This window comes from Mastigoproctus giganteus, chromosome 10, assembly GCF_048544385.1.
Source record: "Mastigoproctus giganteus isolate SK-2022 chromosome 10, ASM4854438v1, whole genome shotgun sequence".
Taxonomy (NCBI): domain Eukaryota; kingdom Metazoa; phylum Arthropoda; class Arachnida; order Uropygi; family Thelyphonidae; genus Mastigoproctus; species Mastigoproctus giganteus.
The window spans coordinates 2,210,650-2,229,484 of NC_143584.1; the positions used below are offsets into that span (position 1 = coordinate 2,210,650).

Here is an 18,835-nt window from a genome sequence, read left to right on the forward strand (position 1 = left end):
TGATACGTTGCTCTGGGGTTGCTGTTTCCCATGTGTAGTACTTTACATTTGTCAATGTTAAACTTCATTTGCCACCTCTCAGCCCATCTGCTCAACCTTTCCAGATCCTGTTGCAGCAGCTGCATAGTGTCAGTAGTGTCCTTGACAACCCTGCCAACCTTTGTATCGTCTGCAAACTTTGACATTAAGCTTGATATACCATCATCAATATCATTTATAAATACAGAAAACAATAATGGACCCAATACTGAACCCTGAGGGACTCCACTAATAACATTAGTCCACGATGAGCAGTGTCCATTGATTACCACTCTCTGTCTTCTCCCTCTCAACCACCCCTTTATCCATAGCAGCAATTTGCCTCCAATGCCACACTGCTCCAATTTGTGCAGCAGTCTTCCATGTGCAACAGTATCAAAAGCCTTTCTAAGATCCAAGTATATAATATCAAAGTTATTGATGATGTTGATACTTGTTATTGATACTTCCTGATGTTTTCCTCATAGGTTTTCTGGTGGTTGTTGGTGCTGGGCACCGCTATATCGATCAGGTAGATAGCCATTTCCTTCTTGTGTATGAGGACTATATCTGTTTCATTGTGCGGGATTATCTAGCAGTGCTGGATTAAGGCACGGGCTAGCAGGACCCTTGGCCGGGGTGCCAAATTTTTCAAATCATGAAAAAAAAAAAATATATATATATAGCCTTAGTAAAGGGGGCGCCGAAAAAGCTTTCAGCCCGTGTCGCGAAATACAGTACCTCTTATTTGATTCTTCCTTACTCGGTTCTGAACTGTTGTCTAGTCCGTTATTATGGCACAGTCCCAGTATAGTTTGTGAGTAGGGGTCTCTAGTACAGCCTAAGTTTTGTACTTGTAATGCGGCACACTAACTATGATCAACTGGCATTTTTGAGCTAACTTCGATGCATCATCTTGGCGACCTGGTCGTGTCTGTGATTGTCCTGCTTCGTCTGGGTGATCCCTCTGCATCCTGTAGTGAAGTGCTGGATGGTTTCTGACGCTAGGTGGCATCGTCGACATGTGTCATCTGTCGCTCCGGGGCCCTAGCGACAGATGCACGTTATCCTATAGGCAAAAAACACATCTGCCTAGGGCCCCGATCAGAGGGGGGCCCAAAACCAGTTTGAAAAACTCATTGCTGTTTTTTACTAATATTATTTAAGTGATTTTTATCGGAAACTGAACTTTTTCCCTGTCAATAAACTTTATTTGAAGATTAATTTGAAAATTACTTTTTTTTCGGAAATGGGGTCCCCCCAAATTACATTTTACCTTAGGCCCCATGAAGGTAAAAAGCGCCATTACTTGGCGATGTATTTCCTGTGGTTCCGGATGTTGATTATCTGGTTTTGGATGGTGAGCAGGAATTATTCGGTCTCGGGAAAGAGCCTCTCGCTCGTTTTCCATGCGTTGAAAGCCATCTTATCTGTGCAGTCTTGAAGGAGACCTAGTGTATCATGGAGTCCCTTCTTCTCCCATCTTTCTTTCTTTGTTTCTTCTGTCTGTCTGTGTGAATGGAGTCTCTTTGTTAAAGTGGAGTGTTGTGTGTCGTTTGTCTATCTTTTTATGGCTTTGTAGATTGGGGCTGTGTTTTCCTGGAAGTAATCCAGGAGGTGCTTAATCGTCTTCTCTTGTTCAAAGCAGTCAGGCAGTCCCTTCCCTTCTTTGTGGGCTATGGTCAGTCTCTCCATGGCCGACTTCGGGTTGTGTTTGCGGCTCTTAGTCATCATTATGCTGGTTCGATCTCACAATATCCTAGAGCTCGGCGTTGGTCCAGTCTATCCCTAAGGAGTATGTTAGTGCTGGGACAGCATAGGTGTTTATGGCTCAGACCATGTTGTTGCCATTCAGTTTTGATTTTAATGGGGCTTTAGTCTCTAATGATATTTCTCAGTCCTGATCTCTCTGTGTTCTTACTGTTGAGCCTGCATCGTCCCCAGATGTTTGTAGGGCTTCTCCCTCTGTCATGGCTTCAGTCTTTTCACCGTTTTTCAACTGGTAGTTTCGGCTGTCTGAATTCCTCTGATGTAATCCATGGGACGACTTGTATTTTTCTAGGTCAATTATTATTATTATTATTATTATTATTATTATTATTATTTTTGGTGCAACAAAAGGCTAGGGACTCCTTGCACCATATAGCTACTGCTAATATTATTTTTAGGCCACCCGAATAATTAAATTCATATGCCCTGCTGTGTGTCTTATGTCCGTTTATTGCGTTTGTTCTATGGTCGGTTTGTCTGTTTTGCTGGACGAAAAACCCTGTTTATGGGGGGAACCTTGCTATCTACGCCTGAGACCTACTAACTCAGCCAAGGAGTGAAAAAAAGCCCATTAAAGTTCCTCGCGTCATTGACGGGATTCGAACCCGGGTCTTTTCCACTCGGTGTGGGGAGGACGGTGACGATGCCACTGTCTACCGCGCAGACTAGCTACTGCTAATACTAATGTACTTTTCTTATTACCGTATTTTTATAGATTTTTTTCAGTCTTTATAAACATATGAATATATGATGACAGACAAATCTCGTTGAGATTAACCCTTCTGATACAGAACCTTCCCCTTTTTTTCTGTATGAAGATAAGGAATACAAAAAAAGAAAAAAAAAAAAGAAAAATTCTCTCGATAAACTACACACATTATCAATTCACTTCAGGATTGGAAGCTTCCTCAACGATTAATGTTGAGAGAAATGGACCGTAATCTACAACGCTGATCCAGTGCGAATTGGCAAATCAAGTGTATTTAGCAGTCAGGGACTTGAACCCCGGTCTACTCAAACAGCGTGAGTTACTACACTCCTGATCACTTGGCTACGAAGGCCTCTGTATGAAGATTGGGAATCCAAAAAAACAAATTCTCTCGGTAAGATCAGCCCAAATGCCACGGTGTGGCCAGTTCACTATATTCAGTACAAAGAGTAGTGACATACTTTGTGATTCAATCTTTGGTGATATTTTGATTTGATTCTTCCTTTCTTTTCACTGCAGGTGGCGCGCTGTTTCTTATAAAGCGAAGCATGGTTTAGATTAGTTCCTTCCACTTGTGTGCTTCGGGAAGTTGGTTTTGTATTTATGTCTGTGAAAATGAGTCAGAAACCGGCGTACAAAGTTGGTAGGTGAATTTTGTTGGTTATCTGTAAAGTGTGGAGTTTCGATGTTGTTGTTCTGTGAAATATATGGCGCTCATTACATTTTAAGGTAGTTTATCATATAATTCTGAATATTTCACACTAAGCGTTGCGACAAAAACTTACTGGTTTATATTCATTCTAATAAGTGGATTTTATTTTTATTATATCCTGACAATGTCCGTATCTGTCACAAAGATGTGACAATGATCCGTCACATCTTTGTCCGGATCCTCCGGTTTTCAAGATATAGCGGATGAGAAATCTAATTTACCTTGGAAGTCAAATGAATTTGTTATATTTGATTAATGCAGTGTATTAAATTTTCCATCGTTCACGGTTTTAGTATATCTTGAATTTTTGTATTGTTATTGATATTTCGTTTTCTTAATTAGCAAAAGCTACTGTGTAAGAACTATAGGATATAGTGTTAATCCTTTGGGAATAGTAGTTTGAAATGAATTGAAAAGAAAAACATTCCTTTCATGAGGAGAGCGTCGGATGGGGGGGGGGGGGGAATGATTAGATCAACGAAATTGACAGTGATAAGGAAATAAATCTGAAGGATAAAGACGAGGCTCAGTCGAGGATTCCAAATACACCCATGCTGGTTTATCTGCTGTGACCTCATAAGGTGAAGATTTGAAAGCAAGAAAAGTAAACACTGATGGTGTAGAGATACGGATTTCAACTGCTTAATTTGACTAATTCGAAAATATCCAAATTAACCTTTTTACTGTCTCATTCCCAAAGGAATAAGTTAAGGCTCCCCATATCTTCGGTTTGTAAACTTACAATTTCTTAATAGTTTGTGAACTTTAAGAACCTTGCACCTGTGGAGGGTTTCCAAACTATATGTAATGGTGCCTCCTTTTAGTTTCGAACAATTTTTATTGTTCTGAAATTGGTTTTATTGTAACCAGTGAAATATGGTGGGATATTGAAACATTAATCTTTTCTGAAAATTGGCCATGAATGACTTATAAATGAGCTGAACTGTATCAGTCTAGCATTGGCTATTGTCAGTAATGTTGTGTTACTATTATTAAATTAATTTAAATGCATTTTGAATTCACTCCATGTATAGTTTTCAGGATAGAAGAAATACATACAGAATGTTACATTATTTGGTAATTCTCCAGAACATGGTGCTCCTTTGACAATTATGTCGAGAAGAAGAGGGGAAAGCAGTGACGTACGGTTTGTAACTCCGCCCACTCACTGCGTTCCCCCTCTTCTTCTCCCTCTTCTTCTCGACAACTGCACGTGGCGAATGTCACGCGACATAACAGTATGGCGGAACCAAAAAATAACGAAATTATCGGCAACAGTAATTTTTTCGGAGCAGCAGCCAAAAGAATTGTAAATTAAACACACTAATTTCGTTGTTCAAAACGAAAAAAAAAATAATGAGACGCAGCAAACGACCAATTTTTGACAAATAACTGGCGAAGTCCCGCAAAAAAGGTAACCTACCATTTTTAATTAAACACAAACGAAAGACAATTAAAAACGTAATTCCCAATTGAAAAACGTTCTTAAAAAGGAAAAAAAAAAAATGAGACGCAGCAAACGACCAATTTTCGACAATTAACTGGCGAAGTCCCGCAAAAAGGTAACCTACCATTTTTAATTAAACACAAACGAAAGACAATTAAAAACGTAATTCCCAATATACATTTTTTTTTTTTTTTTTTTTTGTTCAACGTTTTTGCTTGAATCCTTCCCGGATTCAAGCAAACTAACCTTTTCTGGCTAAACAGAAACGAAAGTCAATTAACACGTGCAACGAACAATAAAATTACTCTTTGCATAAGCACAAAACGACAACATAGAATTTTTTCTTTAAAAAAAAAAAAAAAAAAAAAAACGCAACGGACACAATACTACGTTAATAATACGTGAAAATAACAGAGAAATACAAGACAAACTAAACTCACCTCACAGCAGCAAAAAACAAAGAAACAGTTTACCAGCAGGATGGAACGGGATAACGACAAACTGAAAACCACGAGGCATAACCAGAAAAGCAAGAAGTAACAGCTCAGCACCGTACACACTAAAAACCAACATTCCAAAGGAAAAAATACGCAACGAATTTTGCATTTAGCACTCCAGTGACGTCGTGTCATGTGACATCCACGTGAAACGAAGAGGGAACGCAGTCAGTAGGCGGGATCAAAACCTGTCAATCACTGCTTTCCCCCGTTCTGACAGCCAATTACAAGGGGGCACTGTATATTGGAGTATGGCCCATTATTTTATTATTATCAGCCATATGGTGCAAGGAAGCCTGAGACTTATGAAGCACCAGCCAAAAAAAATTTCTGAGTTAACCAGAGTGAGAGTATGAGAAGTAGAAAGGAGTCACCAAGAAAGAGAAGAATGATGATATCCAGCTCAGGACCCTGGGTGTGCCAAGCCCATACTCACCAGATGTGGGTCCATAGTACAATGTCCAAAAATTTCAAGATTGGATCTTTTTCCTCCCCTAAATCGATTAATTTCAAATTAATGCAAACTTATTCTTCGAGTAATGCAATAGCATTACTAGGAGAATAAGATCACAGCCTCAGTCCTGGGTCAGAAAGTCAGTTGACAACCCTACAGTTGCTGTACGTAGCAGAATAACTATATAATTTAGGTGTAAAAACACTATAGACAACTCATAAAGAAAAAAAACTACGATAGCATAATATTTTTAAGAGTTATAATTAGTTATATAATATAGGTGAAAACACCATAGACAGCTCTTAAAGGGTAAAAAAAAACTAGGGTATTACAAATGGAAATTCAATTAATTTATGCTGATGATGACAAAATGGTTGAACAGCACTCTCTTAACTTAATTAGTTTCTGTAAGAGCTCATTTTTTTGTCCATTTTGTGTAGTCACCGAAATAATATATTTTTTTAACTCGCTATGTTGTGATTTAGTTTTGGTGAAGTATTACTAGAGACAAATGATGAAAGGAAGCAAGCTTTTTTTTTTTTTTTTTTTTTTTTTTTATGAAAACCCCAAACATGAAAGGTATCAAAACCTATAGTACTTAGTACCGTGCATGGGTTGAAGGAAAAGTATGGGGGAGGGGGATGCCGGAAACGTTGCACTAGAGACTAAACATGGGTTTCACCACTTCAAGCCTCCAATAAGCAAAGTGATGGTATTTCACCGGTTGATGGAAGTCATCTACCGCCTACTAGCTTATACAGAATGAGCTAAAAATTTTTTTCACCTCATCTCTGTCTCCTCGAGAGAGAGAGAGAAAGAGAGCTTTCACAAGTTTGTTCTTATAATTAGCTACATTCTGCCTGAAAGTAAATTTTTGTGCATTTATCCTAAACTCCTTTTTAAGTTTATGTCCCCTTTTGTGTGTGTATTGTCAGAGAAAGAATAGGAATGCCATCAGAATTAGTTTACTCATTCCATTTAAAGCCCTAAACACACCAATCATGTCTCCTTTCAGGTGCCTTTCTCCAAGCACTGCAGTTTTCAGAATTGTCTTTTTCATGGTAAGAGTACTCTTTTGTTCTCACCAGTATTTTTGCCCTTCTCTACCTGTATCAGCCGATCCATATTCTTCCTAAAAATGAGGCCCCCAGACCTGTATACATAACCATTGCATAACTATTGCCTTGTATAATGGGATAATCACATTGTCCCTTCTGGTAAAGCTTGCATATATCATTGGCAGAACCCCATCAGTTCTAATAACCTGACTGCATTCTCATAGAACTTCATGTTGTGCTGTATGGTTATCCCTAGGCCTCCACCTAGAGATAATCATACAGGATCACGGGGATAATCATTTCGTTCTCCACCACCTTTAGGGTGGTATGACCCAATTAGTAAGTTATTCTGGGATTATTACTGCCTATATGCAGTACCTTATTTTATCAGTGTTAAATCTGAGCCAATTTTCAGCTCATCTGTCTAATATTTTTCTTGTTGCAGGTTTTCATGGCACACTATAACCTTTCTGTTTTTGCACCACAAAAAATCAAAATCACACACACTCTTGTTGCAGAAATACATCTTGATTCCTGTGTTTAACCAGCCTGCTTATGCCTTTGTATAATCTGCAAAATCAGCTTTATATGTCTTCATCAGTACTGTTAATAATATTGTTTATACAGTAAAGTGTTCAACACCTTTGTTTTCTGCTACTCAATTGTCCCGTTATCCCTAGCAGTAACTTTCTCTTAATGCCACAGCAGTCTTTCCTGCAGAACAGTTTCAAAGGTTTTTCTCAAGTAATTTCTTAAATGTACAAGGTCAAAAATTATTTTTTTTGCATTCAATTCCTTTGTAACTGAGTTATTGTAGTTTCAGCTTGATCATACAAGATCTCCCTTAACTAATAAATCCATGCTGGGATTTCCATATAACTGCATTCCTGTCAAGATAATCCTACAATACTACATTAATTACAGACACCATCATTTCTCTGGAAGAGAAGTCAAGCTTACAGGTCTAATTTCAAAAAGGTTCCCAAACTTTTATACCTTGCACTTCCTTAAAATATTTCATAAAATTTACCCCCCCCCCATCTTCCATAACAAGTGCAAATAAACAAGTTTGACATAATTTATCAGAGAGCACACATGCTTCTATAAATTAATATATATTTCACTACATTTAATTTCAAAGATTGAGTTAAACTTCCTTATCTGGAATAGTGAGATGGATTGTCTACTTGTTTTTTTTTAAAAACAAAACTTAATAAAAATAATATGCTCCACCAGATTCTCCCCCATCTAGGGCACATGCCCCACACTTTGGGAACCTCTGAATTACTCACTTTGCCCATAACACTTTGTGAATAGGAAAGACATTTGTACATCTCCAAGAATGAATGCCTTATAATTATGGCCATTTGCTTACCTTTTTTGCTGCTGCTTTTAAAATATTTAGGCCTTTTTAATATATTTGATATCACTGTTAACTTCAATGTCTCTTCTACCTTCTTCTGAGTTATCACAAAATTATAACTTGATATACTTATCTGAAAACTTGCCTACTACTTGCATCCTCCCATATATCCTATTTGACATTAGCCTCTTAAATTCATTCACTAATATTTTGATCCTTTGTTTTGCCCTTATTTCTTGGCATGGGCTTTCATCAGAAACAGACTTTATAATGTTATCTTTTTGTGCAATTTTGGTAGTTGGCTCTTGATAATGACACCAGGGTTGTGTTATACGAAAATAGTGTTAGGAAGGTTAGAAAACTGATAGATTGGGGAGGGGATACACAATCTAATAGATTAACTAGAGCTGTAGGTAGAGGTAAAAGTGATTCTTGAATTGCTTCTATTGGAACATGTAGCAGCATGGAAAGCAGTGTTTGGGATTTCAAGCCCTGCTGTGGGTCATCATGAAACAAGCAAATACATGGACTGTGTTAGCGTAACTAAGAGTAAGAATAGTAAATTTATTTACTATGCATGTATACTTGCATAGTAAATAAATTTTATGAAAGTGAAGTACTGATATTAAGTCATCAAATGCAGAAATTGTGGGGATATCAGAGATCTGGTGTCACTCAGACATAGGGAATTATGTCTGAGTGACACCATGTCTTCTCAGAATTTGAACATAGTATGAAGTGTGTCTGATGCATGGCAGCACCTGGAATGTCAGTTCAACTGCCATGTTTTGCTGTGGTGATAGAGGATATGCCTGTAGGTAAAAAAAAAATAAACATGAAAGAAACCATTTCATGTTAAATTGGGGATTCAAATTGAAGGAAATTTTGTTACTTTTCAGTTAGATTTTTAGTTAGATTTTCTTTAAAAATAGGGGAACCATTCAGAGCTAGATAACCTGAAATAGTTAACCACGTGACTGTTTACAAAAAAAGGAATTATACAGAAAATTATACAACCTTAAACAAATAGTTTTGTAAGTTGTTTGCATAAAAATAATTTGAATGAGTACAATGTGTACAGTTAGTACTCTTAGTTAAGAAGCATATTAAATCAGTGCATTCAGCCTACATGGGTGGCAAGTGCAATGTTGAGTGTGACATAAGTAATGGGAGAACAAAAAAATGAGAGTAGGAGTGTTATACTCATCACAGTATTATTTCTTATTTAGCTTAATTATTAAGCATTAGTATTTTTAGTATTTCACTAATTAGTAAGCATTAGTGAGTAATTACATTACACCATTGCCTCCCCCCTCCAGTGTGTGAGAAAGAGATGAATGAGTGAGTAAAAAAAATATACAGGGTGTCTCAAAAATATTGGTACAAATGTTTAGGGGCGGAAGGTAACATCTAAAGGAATGTGAATCGCATCGGAACCCATAACTGGAAATGTCACCGTAAGTCGGTACACGGCGCTGTTCATCAGTTCACGAGAGGGAAAATTTCTGGTTTACTCATTCAAGCAGTAGTCGCCGCACGAAGAGCATGCATCGATATACAAACTGTGAGCTGGCAGACATGTACCTAGTGTATGGATTAGCAGAGGGCAATGGACGAGCCGCTCAACGAATTTATGGAGAACACTTCCCAGACAGACATGTACTGGACCACCGTCTGTTTGCACGTGTGCATCAAAATTTGTGCGATTATGGGTCATTTAGAGGTAACAGGAGTAGTGCAGGCAGACCACGTTCGACGCGAACTCCCGCCATGGAAGAAAGTGTGTTGAATGCCGTCCAGAATAATCCTACTACCAGCACACGTGCCGTTGCTTCTGCTTTAGGAGTGTCTCGTTGTAGTGTACAGCGTGTCTGGCATGACAATTCCTTACACCCCTTTCATATCCAAAGGGTTCAGTTACTGCTCCCCCAAGATCATCCTGCACGTGTGGATTTTGCGCAGTGGTTTCTCCAAGAAAGTGTTCAAGACTTGAATTTTCCAGCCTATGTTTTGGTCACGGATGAGGCTTATTTCACTCGGGAAGGCTTATTCAATGAGCACAATGCTCATGTGTGGCCTCACGGCAATCCACACGGTGTGCGCCCCCATGCGGCAGAACATCGCTTCGCAATAAACGTGTGGGCAGATATGGTCGGTGACTGCTTAGTCGACCCATACCTGTTACCATCCCGCATGAACTCCGCTAAATATTGGATCTTTCTTGAACAAGTTCTACCAGGATTACTTGACGATGTTTCAGCAAATGTGAGATGCAACATTTGGTTTCAACATGATGGGGTGCCTGCCCATTATGGAAGGTGTGTTCATGACCATTTGAACAGGTGTTTTGGGCGTCGATGGATTGGCCGTGGTGGACCCGTTGTTTGGCCCCCCACGCTCACCTGATTTATCGAGCCTTGACTTCTTTCTGTGGGGGGGCCCTCAAATCTATCGTGTATGGATTGCTTGTGGACGGAAATGGATCTCGTGGCGAGACTCGTCTGTGTTGCTGCTACTGTCAAAGAAACTCCAGGTGTGTTTGACCGTGTCCGCCAATCCATGCTGCATCGATATCACGCATGCATCGTGTCTCATGGTGGAACCTTCGAGCATCTGTTGTAACATCATGAAATGCATCCATCTCTTACTCCATTATTAATATTATGTCAAATAAATGTTTGCCACTAATTACTGTCTTGTGTCATTTCTGCTTCTTGTGCCTCTGCTACTACTTTCCCGTGACGTTTCCGGTTATGGGTTCCTATGCGATTCACATTCCTTTAGATGTTACCTACCTCCCCTAAACATTTGTACCAATATTTTTGAGACACCCTGTATATATATTACTGAACTTACGTATTAAAAAATTAATATAAATGCTCGTAGTATGGCAAAACTGTAGAGCGAACTGACCATCTTTGGGGATGCCTACTCTATCGTCCCCATCATTCTACCTGTTTCCCACCATCTCTAGGCTCCTCCCCCACTTTAACCAACAGAGTATACCCCTAACAATGCCTCCAATTTCTAATCGTCTAAAAATTCAGCTGCTTTCTCGTAAATCTCTTTTGGCCTTTCCAAATTCCAGTGTCCCCCCCCCCCCCGTTTTTTTTATTATTTTTTTTATAGGTCTTGCCACTGAAATCCTCGGAAAATAGGTGGCAGGGCCTGCCAGAGTACTTAAATAATTTACTGGGTGCCTGACCTGCATCCTTGTGGGAAATGGTGGGTCCCAATAGGGGCCCAACAGCTAAATGGTCAGAGAAACAACAGAACATAACACTACACAACAAACCACTGTCCACACTGTTTAAATCTCTGGCCTCCACAGAGTTCTGTGTCACTTACAAAGAATACAATGCGGAGATGGGGGGAAACCCTCGGTGCCATCAGACAACTAACATTATAGACCTAATACTATGATGAGTATAACAAACAGCTATACAGAGAAATAGATTCGTCTATTAAATCAGAATGTTAAATCATATATCATATTAAATCAGAATACTAATGATATTAAGAGTAGGAGACCAGCGGAATTACTTAACAAGTACAGGTCACTGTTGAAAAAAAGCCGTGAAGTAGGGTTGAATTTGAAAGTGTCTGCAATTCTGCCCAGACACGATAGGAGGGAGTATATGACGAGAGCCTTGTCGATCAATTCGGCCCTGGAAAGATTGTGCAAGACTGAAGGGGTAGAATTTTTTTCAGCCTGGACTGTACTTGTTAACAGGAGAGATTGCTTCTACAGGGATGGGATACACTTAAATAGAAAGGGTGCAAGAATATTTGCTGATGCTATCGAGGCAGTGTTAGGTGGGTCGGAAAACTGCTAGCTTGGGGGGAGACAAAGACTAATGGATTAACAGTAGCCACTGGCAGAGGTGAAAGAGATTCTTGCACTGCTTCTATTGGAATGAGCAGAAGCCTGAAAAACAAGATGCAGGATATTTCAGAGACTGCTGGAAGTCATTGCGGTACAAGTAAACACATGGGTTGTGTTAGGGTAGCTAAGAATAGGAACAGGTGCATGTATACTTGCGTGTACACTAATGCTAGGAGTTTAGTAAATAAATTTAATGAATTTGAGGTATTACTCAAAACATCAAAGGCAGATATTGTTGGGATATCAGAGACGTGGTGTCACACAGATATAAGGAATGCAGAACTGGAATTTGGGGAGTACAACGTCTACAGAAAGGATAGACAGGATAGGAAGGGAGGAGGGGTTATGCTATTAGTTAAAAAACACATAAAATCCAAGGAAGTGAAGCCAGTTGACATCGCTGGACAGTGCAGTGTTGAGTCAGTTTGGTGTGACATAAGCATAGGTAAATCAAAATTGAGAGTAGGAGTGTGCTATAGGCCTAATGACTCTGATGAGTATAATAAGATACTGTACAGGGAAATAGAATGGGCCAGTAAATCAGAGAGTCTTATAATGGGGGATTTTAATTTCCCAGATATTGACTGGAATTTGTGGGTTGGTCACTCACACACTAGCAAGGCTTTTGTGGATTTATTGGATGATTGTTTTCTACACCAGCATGTTCGGGAGGCAACTAGAGGGAGTAATACTCTTGATCTGATTATCAGTAGTGATTCTTCATGCATTAGGAATCTGCAGATAAATGAACCACTGGGTGGCAGTGATCACAGTGTGCTGAAGTGGGATTTACTCAAGGAGGTAACTACCATCAGAGGTAAAGGGAAGGGTTTTTGCTTTCGTAAAGGCGACTATGATGGTCTGAGACAGTATTTAAATTCTATACAGTGGGACCAACTGAAGATGTTACCAACAGCAAATTCAAAATGGGAAGCATTCAAGGAACTAATCTTGGAAGCTACCAGGCTTTACATACCAACCAAGAAATATTGTTCAAGGTTCAGGCCTAAATGGTTGTCAGATGAACTAATGAGACATATGGCAGAGAAGAAAAATGCATGGGATACATACAAATTAATGGGTGACGTGGAAGCCTATGATAGATATAAGTTGGTCTGTAACCAAGTCACAAAGGAGATTAGGCAGGCAAAGGCAGATTATGAGAAATCCTTGGCAAAGGATGCAAAGAAAAACAGAAAAGAGTTCTTTACCTATTTAAACTCAAGAAGGAAAGGGATGAATCAGATTGGTCCACTGGATGTTGATGGTTCAACAGTTGAGGATCCAGCTCAGGTGGCTAACAATCTAAACGAGTATTTTGCATCTACATTCACACATGAGGAGTTATTCAGGAAGGGTAATGTCGTAGGTGAAGTAAACATTGGCAGTGAGCTAGATGATTTTCTAATAACTGAGAGGAAAGTGGAGGAGAAATTGTTGAGGATAAACATAAAAAAGGCACCCGGGGTGGATGGGATCTATCCAGTTATATTAAAGGAGGCAGCAAAGGAAGTAAACAAACCCCTAGCCATAATTATGAGAGCTTCTTTGGACTCAGGGGAGGTACCCATGGACTGGAGATGTGCAAATGTAACCCCAATTCACAAAGGAGGATCAAAGGCTGACACAAGTAATTATAGACCTGTTAGTTTAACTTCGGTTCCAGGAAAATTAATGGAGGCACTGGTTAAAGAAGCACTGCAGGATCATCTGGACAAGAATTCAGTTATAGCTCAGACACAGCATGGGTTTGTTAAGGGCAGGTCTTGTCTGACCAATTTGATTGGATACTATGATGTAGTCACAAAAGAACTGGATGCAGGGAATAACTTTGATATTATATATTTGGATCTTAGAAAGGCTTTTGATACTGTTGCGCATGGAAGACTGCTGCACAAATTGGAGAAGTGTGGCATTCGAGGCAAATTGCTGCTATGGATAAAGGGATGGTTGAGTGGCAGAAGACAGAGAGTGGTAATCAATGGACACTGCTCAACGTGGACTAATGTTATTAGTGGAGTTCCTCAGGGTTCAGTGTTGGGTCCATTGTTGTTTTCTGTATTTATAAATGATATTGATGATGGTGTATCAGGCTTAATGTCCAAGTTTGCAGACGATACATAGGTTGGCAGGGTTGTTAAGGATACTACTGATACTATGCTGCTGCAACAGGATCTGGAAAGGTTGAGCAGATGGGCTGAGAGGTGGCAAATGAAGTTTAACATTGACAAATGTAAAGTACTACATATGGGAAACAGTAACCCCAGATCAACGTATCAACTCTGTGGTACTACGCTGACAGTGGTAGAGAATGAAAAGGACCTGGGGGTAATTGTGCAGGCAGATATGAAGTTCTCTGAGCAGTGCAGACGAGCTGCAAGAGTAGCTCATGGTGTCTTGTCAATGATATACAGGAATTTTTCTAGCAGGGACAGGGATGTGATTATTCCTTGTATAAGGCATTGGTCAGGCCACACCTTGAGTACTGTATACAGGTCTGGAGGCCTCATTTCAAGAAGGATGTAGAGCTGCTGGAACGAGTACAGAGAAGGGCAACAAGATTAGTGAATGGAACAAAGGGTTGCTCTTACGAAGAAAGGCTTAAGTTTTGCAAATTACAGAGCCTGGAGACTAGGCATCGCCGAGGTGATCTGATAGAGGTGTATAAGGCTTTGAATGGCTTGAGCATGCTCAATGCCGATGGGATTCTTCCTCTTGCTCAGAATAATCACCTGAGAGGGCATAAATTCAAATTGAGGAAGGACGGATGTCGGATAGATGTGCGGAAATTCGCCTTTAGCCAGCAGGCAGTTGGTTTGTGGAATAGACTTCCATCGCTTGTTGTTGAAGTTGATAGCCTAAACAAATTTAAGGCTCAGCTGGACAGGTATTTCGAACGAATTGAGGGGTGAAATGGGAGTAGTGGTTGTTGTTTTTTTTTTTTTTATTGGCTGATGCTGAATAAGCTTGCTTTCTTGCATCATATGCCTCTACTAATGCTAATGCTAATGTGTTATAACGGGGGATTTTAACTTCCCGATATTGACTGCAACTTGGGTTTTGGACACTTCTGCTGATGTGGAGTTTTGAATTACTTTTCTGCAACAGCATGTTAGAGAGGCAACAAGGGACAGCAATACTCTTGATCTGATTACCAGCAGTAATTCTTCATGCATTAAGAATCTGCAGAAAAAATAATCGCTAGATGGCAGTGATCAGTGTATTGACGTGCAATTTACTTAAATATATAACTACCATCATCGGACAGTTTTAATTTCTATACAGTGGACCAACTGATGTTACCATCAGCAAATTCTAAATGGAAATCGTTCAAGGAAATATCATGGAAGCTACTAGGCTTTTCATACCAACTAAGAAATACTGTTTAAGGCTTAGACCTAAATGGAATGATGTCAGATGAAATAATTAGACTTGTGGCAGAGAAGATATAACCTAGTCTGTAATCAAGCCACGAAGGAGGTTTGATAAGCTAAGGAAGATTATTTCTAATGGAAAGCAGGAAAGACTTCTTTACATATATTAACAGTAGAAGCAAGGGATTGCAGCATATTGGTCCAGTTGATGTCAGTGGTTTAATTTTTGATTATCCTGCTCTGGTTGTTGACAAACTGAATAGGTATTTTGCATCTAGCATTCACAAATGAGTGGTTCTCTAGGGAGCAGATTTGGCTAGCCGGGTGGGTAAAGTGCCTACCTGCAACCCAAAGATTGCGGGTTTGAATCTCACCTCGGGCTTGGCATAAGACTAGTGTAAAAACCTTGTGAGGTGCATTTTGGCCACAGAAGCCGATGTGCCAACAACTAATAAAAAAAAAGAGCAGAATTCAGAAGAGAAGTTAATTAAAATTTAATAGGCAGCTATATGATTTATGATCAGTGAGAGAAAAGTGGATGAGAAATTGTTGCAGCTTAACATAAAAAAGGTACCCTGGGTGGATGGGATCTATCCAATTATATTATATTATGCGAGTGTCCTTGGATTCTGGAAAGGTGTCTTGGGTAGCAGTAATCCTAGATTAATGTACCAACTCTGTGGTACATTAATTCCAGTGTACTTGAAAACAAAAAGACCTTGGAATAATTGTGTAGTTAGATGTCAAGTTGCTTGAGCAGTGCAGACTGGCTGCCAGGACAGCTCATAGGGGTTTGTCTAAGATATATACATAAACTTTTCCAGTAGCGACAAGGAAGTGATTATCTCATTATACAAGGCAATGGTTAGGTTCCAACTTGAATACTGTATACAGGTCTGTCAGCCTCATTTTAGGAAGGATGTAGATCTGCTGAAAACATGCGGAGAAGGCAATGAGATTGGTGATGGAAACAAAAGGGTGTGCTTGCCATGAAAAGCTTAAAATGCATTCTGGAGACTAGGTGCCTGCATGATGATCTGATTTAGATGTTTAAGGCTTTAAATATCTAAGGCTTATGCACATATGGAGCATAAATTAAAATTGAGGAAGGAGGATTGCAGCATAGATTTGTGGAAGTTTGCCTTCAGTGAGCGGGTAGGTAATGGGTGGAACAAATTTCCACACGTTGTCCTGGAAGTGAGTAGTTTGAATAACTTCAGGGAAGTACTAGATACAGCTGATGGTGTATGAGCATACTTTCTTGCATCATTTGTCACTACCAATACTAGTAGTTTCAAGCATATTTGTGGAACTAGGATTATATGATTGCATGTTATGTAAAAGTGTGAATGTTGATTATCTAGGAATTATTGGTTGTTTGAGGTTTGGAGCCAGCTAGAGAATTGTTATGATTTTAAATTATCTTGTTTTTAGATGTTTTATTTATTAATTGATAAGAGCAGTTGCCAATGTATTTAAATGAATGTTGATTATCTAGGAATTATTGGTTGTTTGAGGTTTGGAGCCAGCTAGAGAATTGTTATGATTTTAAATTATCTTGTTTTTAGTTGTTTTATTTATTAATTGATAAGAGCAGTTGCCAATGTATTTAAATGTTTTTCAGCTGATATCAGTCTTGCCGACTTTGGTCGCAAGGAGATAATGCTTGCAGAAAATGAAATGCCTGGTTTGATGGCATTGAGGAGAAAATATGGAAACCTTAAACCACTCAAAGGATCCAAGATTGCAGGCTGTTTGCACATGACCATTCAGACTGCTGTTCTTATAGAAACTTTGTTAGAACTTGGTGCTGAGGTAAAATTTTCTTTTACATTGCTTGATTTATTCATGACTTTGGAAACAGCTGACTTTATGATACTTAAATGTACACTAAAGGAAATGAAACCAGAACACCATGAAAGAGTGATCCAATTTTGAACATTATTGATAATGTTAAGAGGTATTATTTTTGATTAAATTTTTGAGAAAGTTGGCTCAGTATTAACAGATCACGTTTATGAGCAAATTCTGGAGTTGATATTATGGTTTTTGTGCATAAAAAGTATAAATTTTTTGAAAGTTTTGATTAAAATATATTCTGAAAATAGACTGAAAATATTTAGGGCTAAAGCCTCAACTTATGGGAAAATTCACTTGATGTAACAGGTTAGTGCATTGGAATGTTTGTACATGGTGAATTACTGAAAATAGTGAAATAGCATCATTTTTATCATATCTCATATTGTGGAATACCTTCAACGAATTGCCTGATATTGCACTACCTCAAATAAATAGCAAAGCAAAAGGCTCAAGCTAATGGAAGTGCTGTGGCTCAGAGCAGAACTGAGGGGGGCAGTTGTCCTCTGACTCACAGCCTTATAAAATGCACTGTTTGCTTGATGTTTGCAGAGCAATTGGGTACGGGACATGATACTGCCATGGGGGATGTCTTTGTGTGTGCGCGATGCAAGGAGTGTATCGATATCAGGCAACAACTCGGCGTTCTTGTGGGCCTATATGAGAGCTTGAAGGACAGGGTGGATGCCCTCGAAGAAACTAAATTGAGGGGCCCATCAAGCTCTCAGCTGCCCACATCAACGCCAGAGCTTTCACTTGGGCATCGCGTGACACAGAGGCAACCCCCAAGGCAGAATGCGCTGGTCCCGAAGGAACTAGTAGTTGTTGGTGACTCTATTGTCAGGGAAACGGGGAACATGCTTTGTAAAAAAGATAGGTGGAACAGGACCAGGGTATGTCTGCCAGGGGCAAAGGTTGATGACGTTGTAGAGCGAATATCATCTTTTAAGGGCACAAAAGGTGATATAGTTGTACACGTTAGCACTAATAATATTAAGAGTAGGAGACCAGCAGAATTACTTAACAAGTACAGGTCACTGCTGAACAAAAGCCGAGAATTAGGGTTGAATTTGAAAGTGTCTGCAATTCTGCCCAGACACGATAGGAGGGAGTATATGATGAGAGCCTTGTCGATCAATTCGGCCCTGGAAAGATTGTGCAAGGCTCAAGGGGTAGAATTTTTTTCAGCCTGGACTGTACTTGTTAACAGGAGAGATTGCTTCTACAGGGATGGGATACACTTAAATAGAAAGGGTGCAAGAATATTTGCTGATGGTATCGAGGCAGTGTTAGGTGGCTCGGAAAACTGCTAGCTTGGGGGGGAGACAAAGACCAATAGATTGACAGTAGCCACTGGCAGAGGTGAAAGAGATTCTTGCACTGCTTCTATTAGAATGAGCAGAAGCCTGAAAAACAAGATGCATGGTATTTCAGAGACTGCTGGGAGCCATTGCAGTACAAGTAAACACATGGGTTGTGTTAGGGTAGCTAAGAATAGAAACAGGTGCAGGTATACTTGTGTGTACACCAATGCTAGGAGTTTAGTAAATAAATTTGATGAATTTGAGGTATTGCTCAAAACATCAAAGGCAGATATTGTTGGGATATCAGAGACGTGGTGTCACACAGATATAAGGGATGCAGAACTGCAATTTGGGGAGTACAACGTCTACAGAAAGGATAGACAGGA

The 18,835-nt window shown here is 39.4% G+C and overlaps 1 protein-coding gene across 1 annotated transcript in view; it reads left to right on the forward strand.

Annotated features, from left to right (window-relative positions):
- The first annotated feature begins 3,042 nt into the window (after positions 1-3,042).
- Positions 3,043-18,835, forward strand: part of Ahcy (adenosylhomocysteinase) — a 68,051-nt gene continuing 52,258 nt past the window's right edge. The window contains exons 1-2 of the mRNA XM_090383733.1: positions 3,043-3,140; positions 16,913-17,103. Of these exons, the coding sequence (XP_090239859.1) occupies positions 3,101-3,140; positions 16,913-17,103 (231 nt within the window). The 5' untranslated portion in view covers positions 3,043-3,100. The remainder of the gene's footprint in view (positions 3,141-16,912; positions 17,104-18,835) is intronic.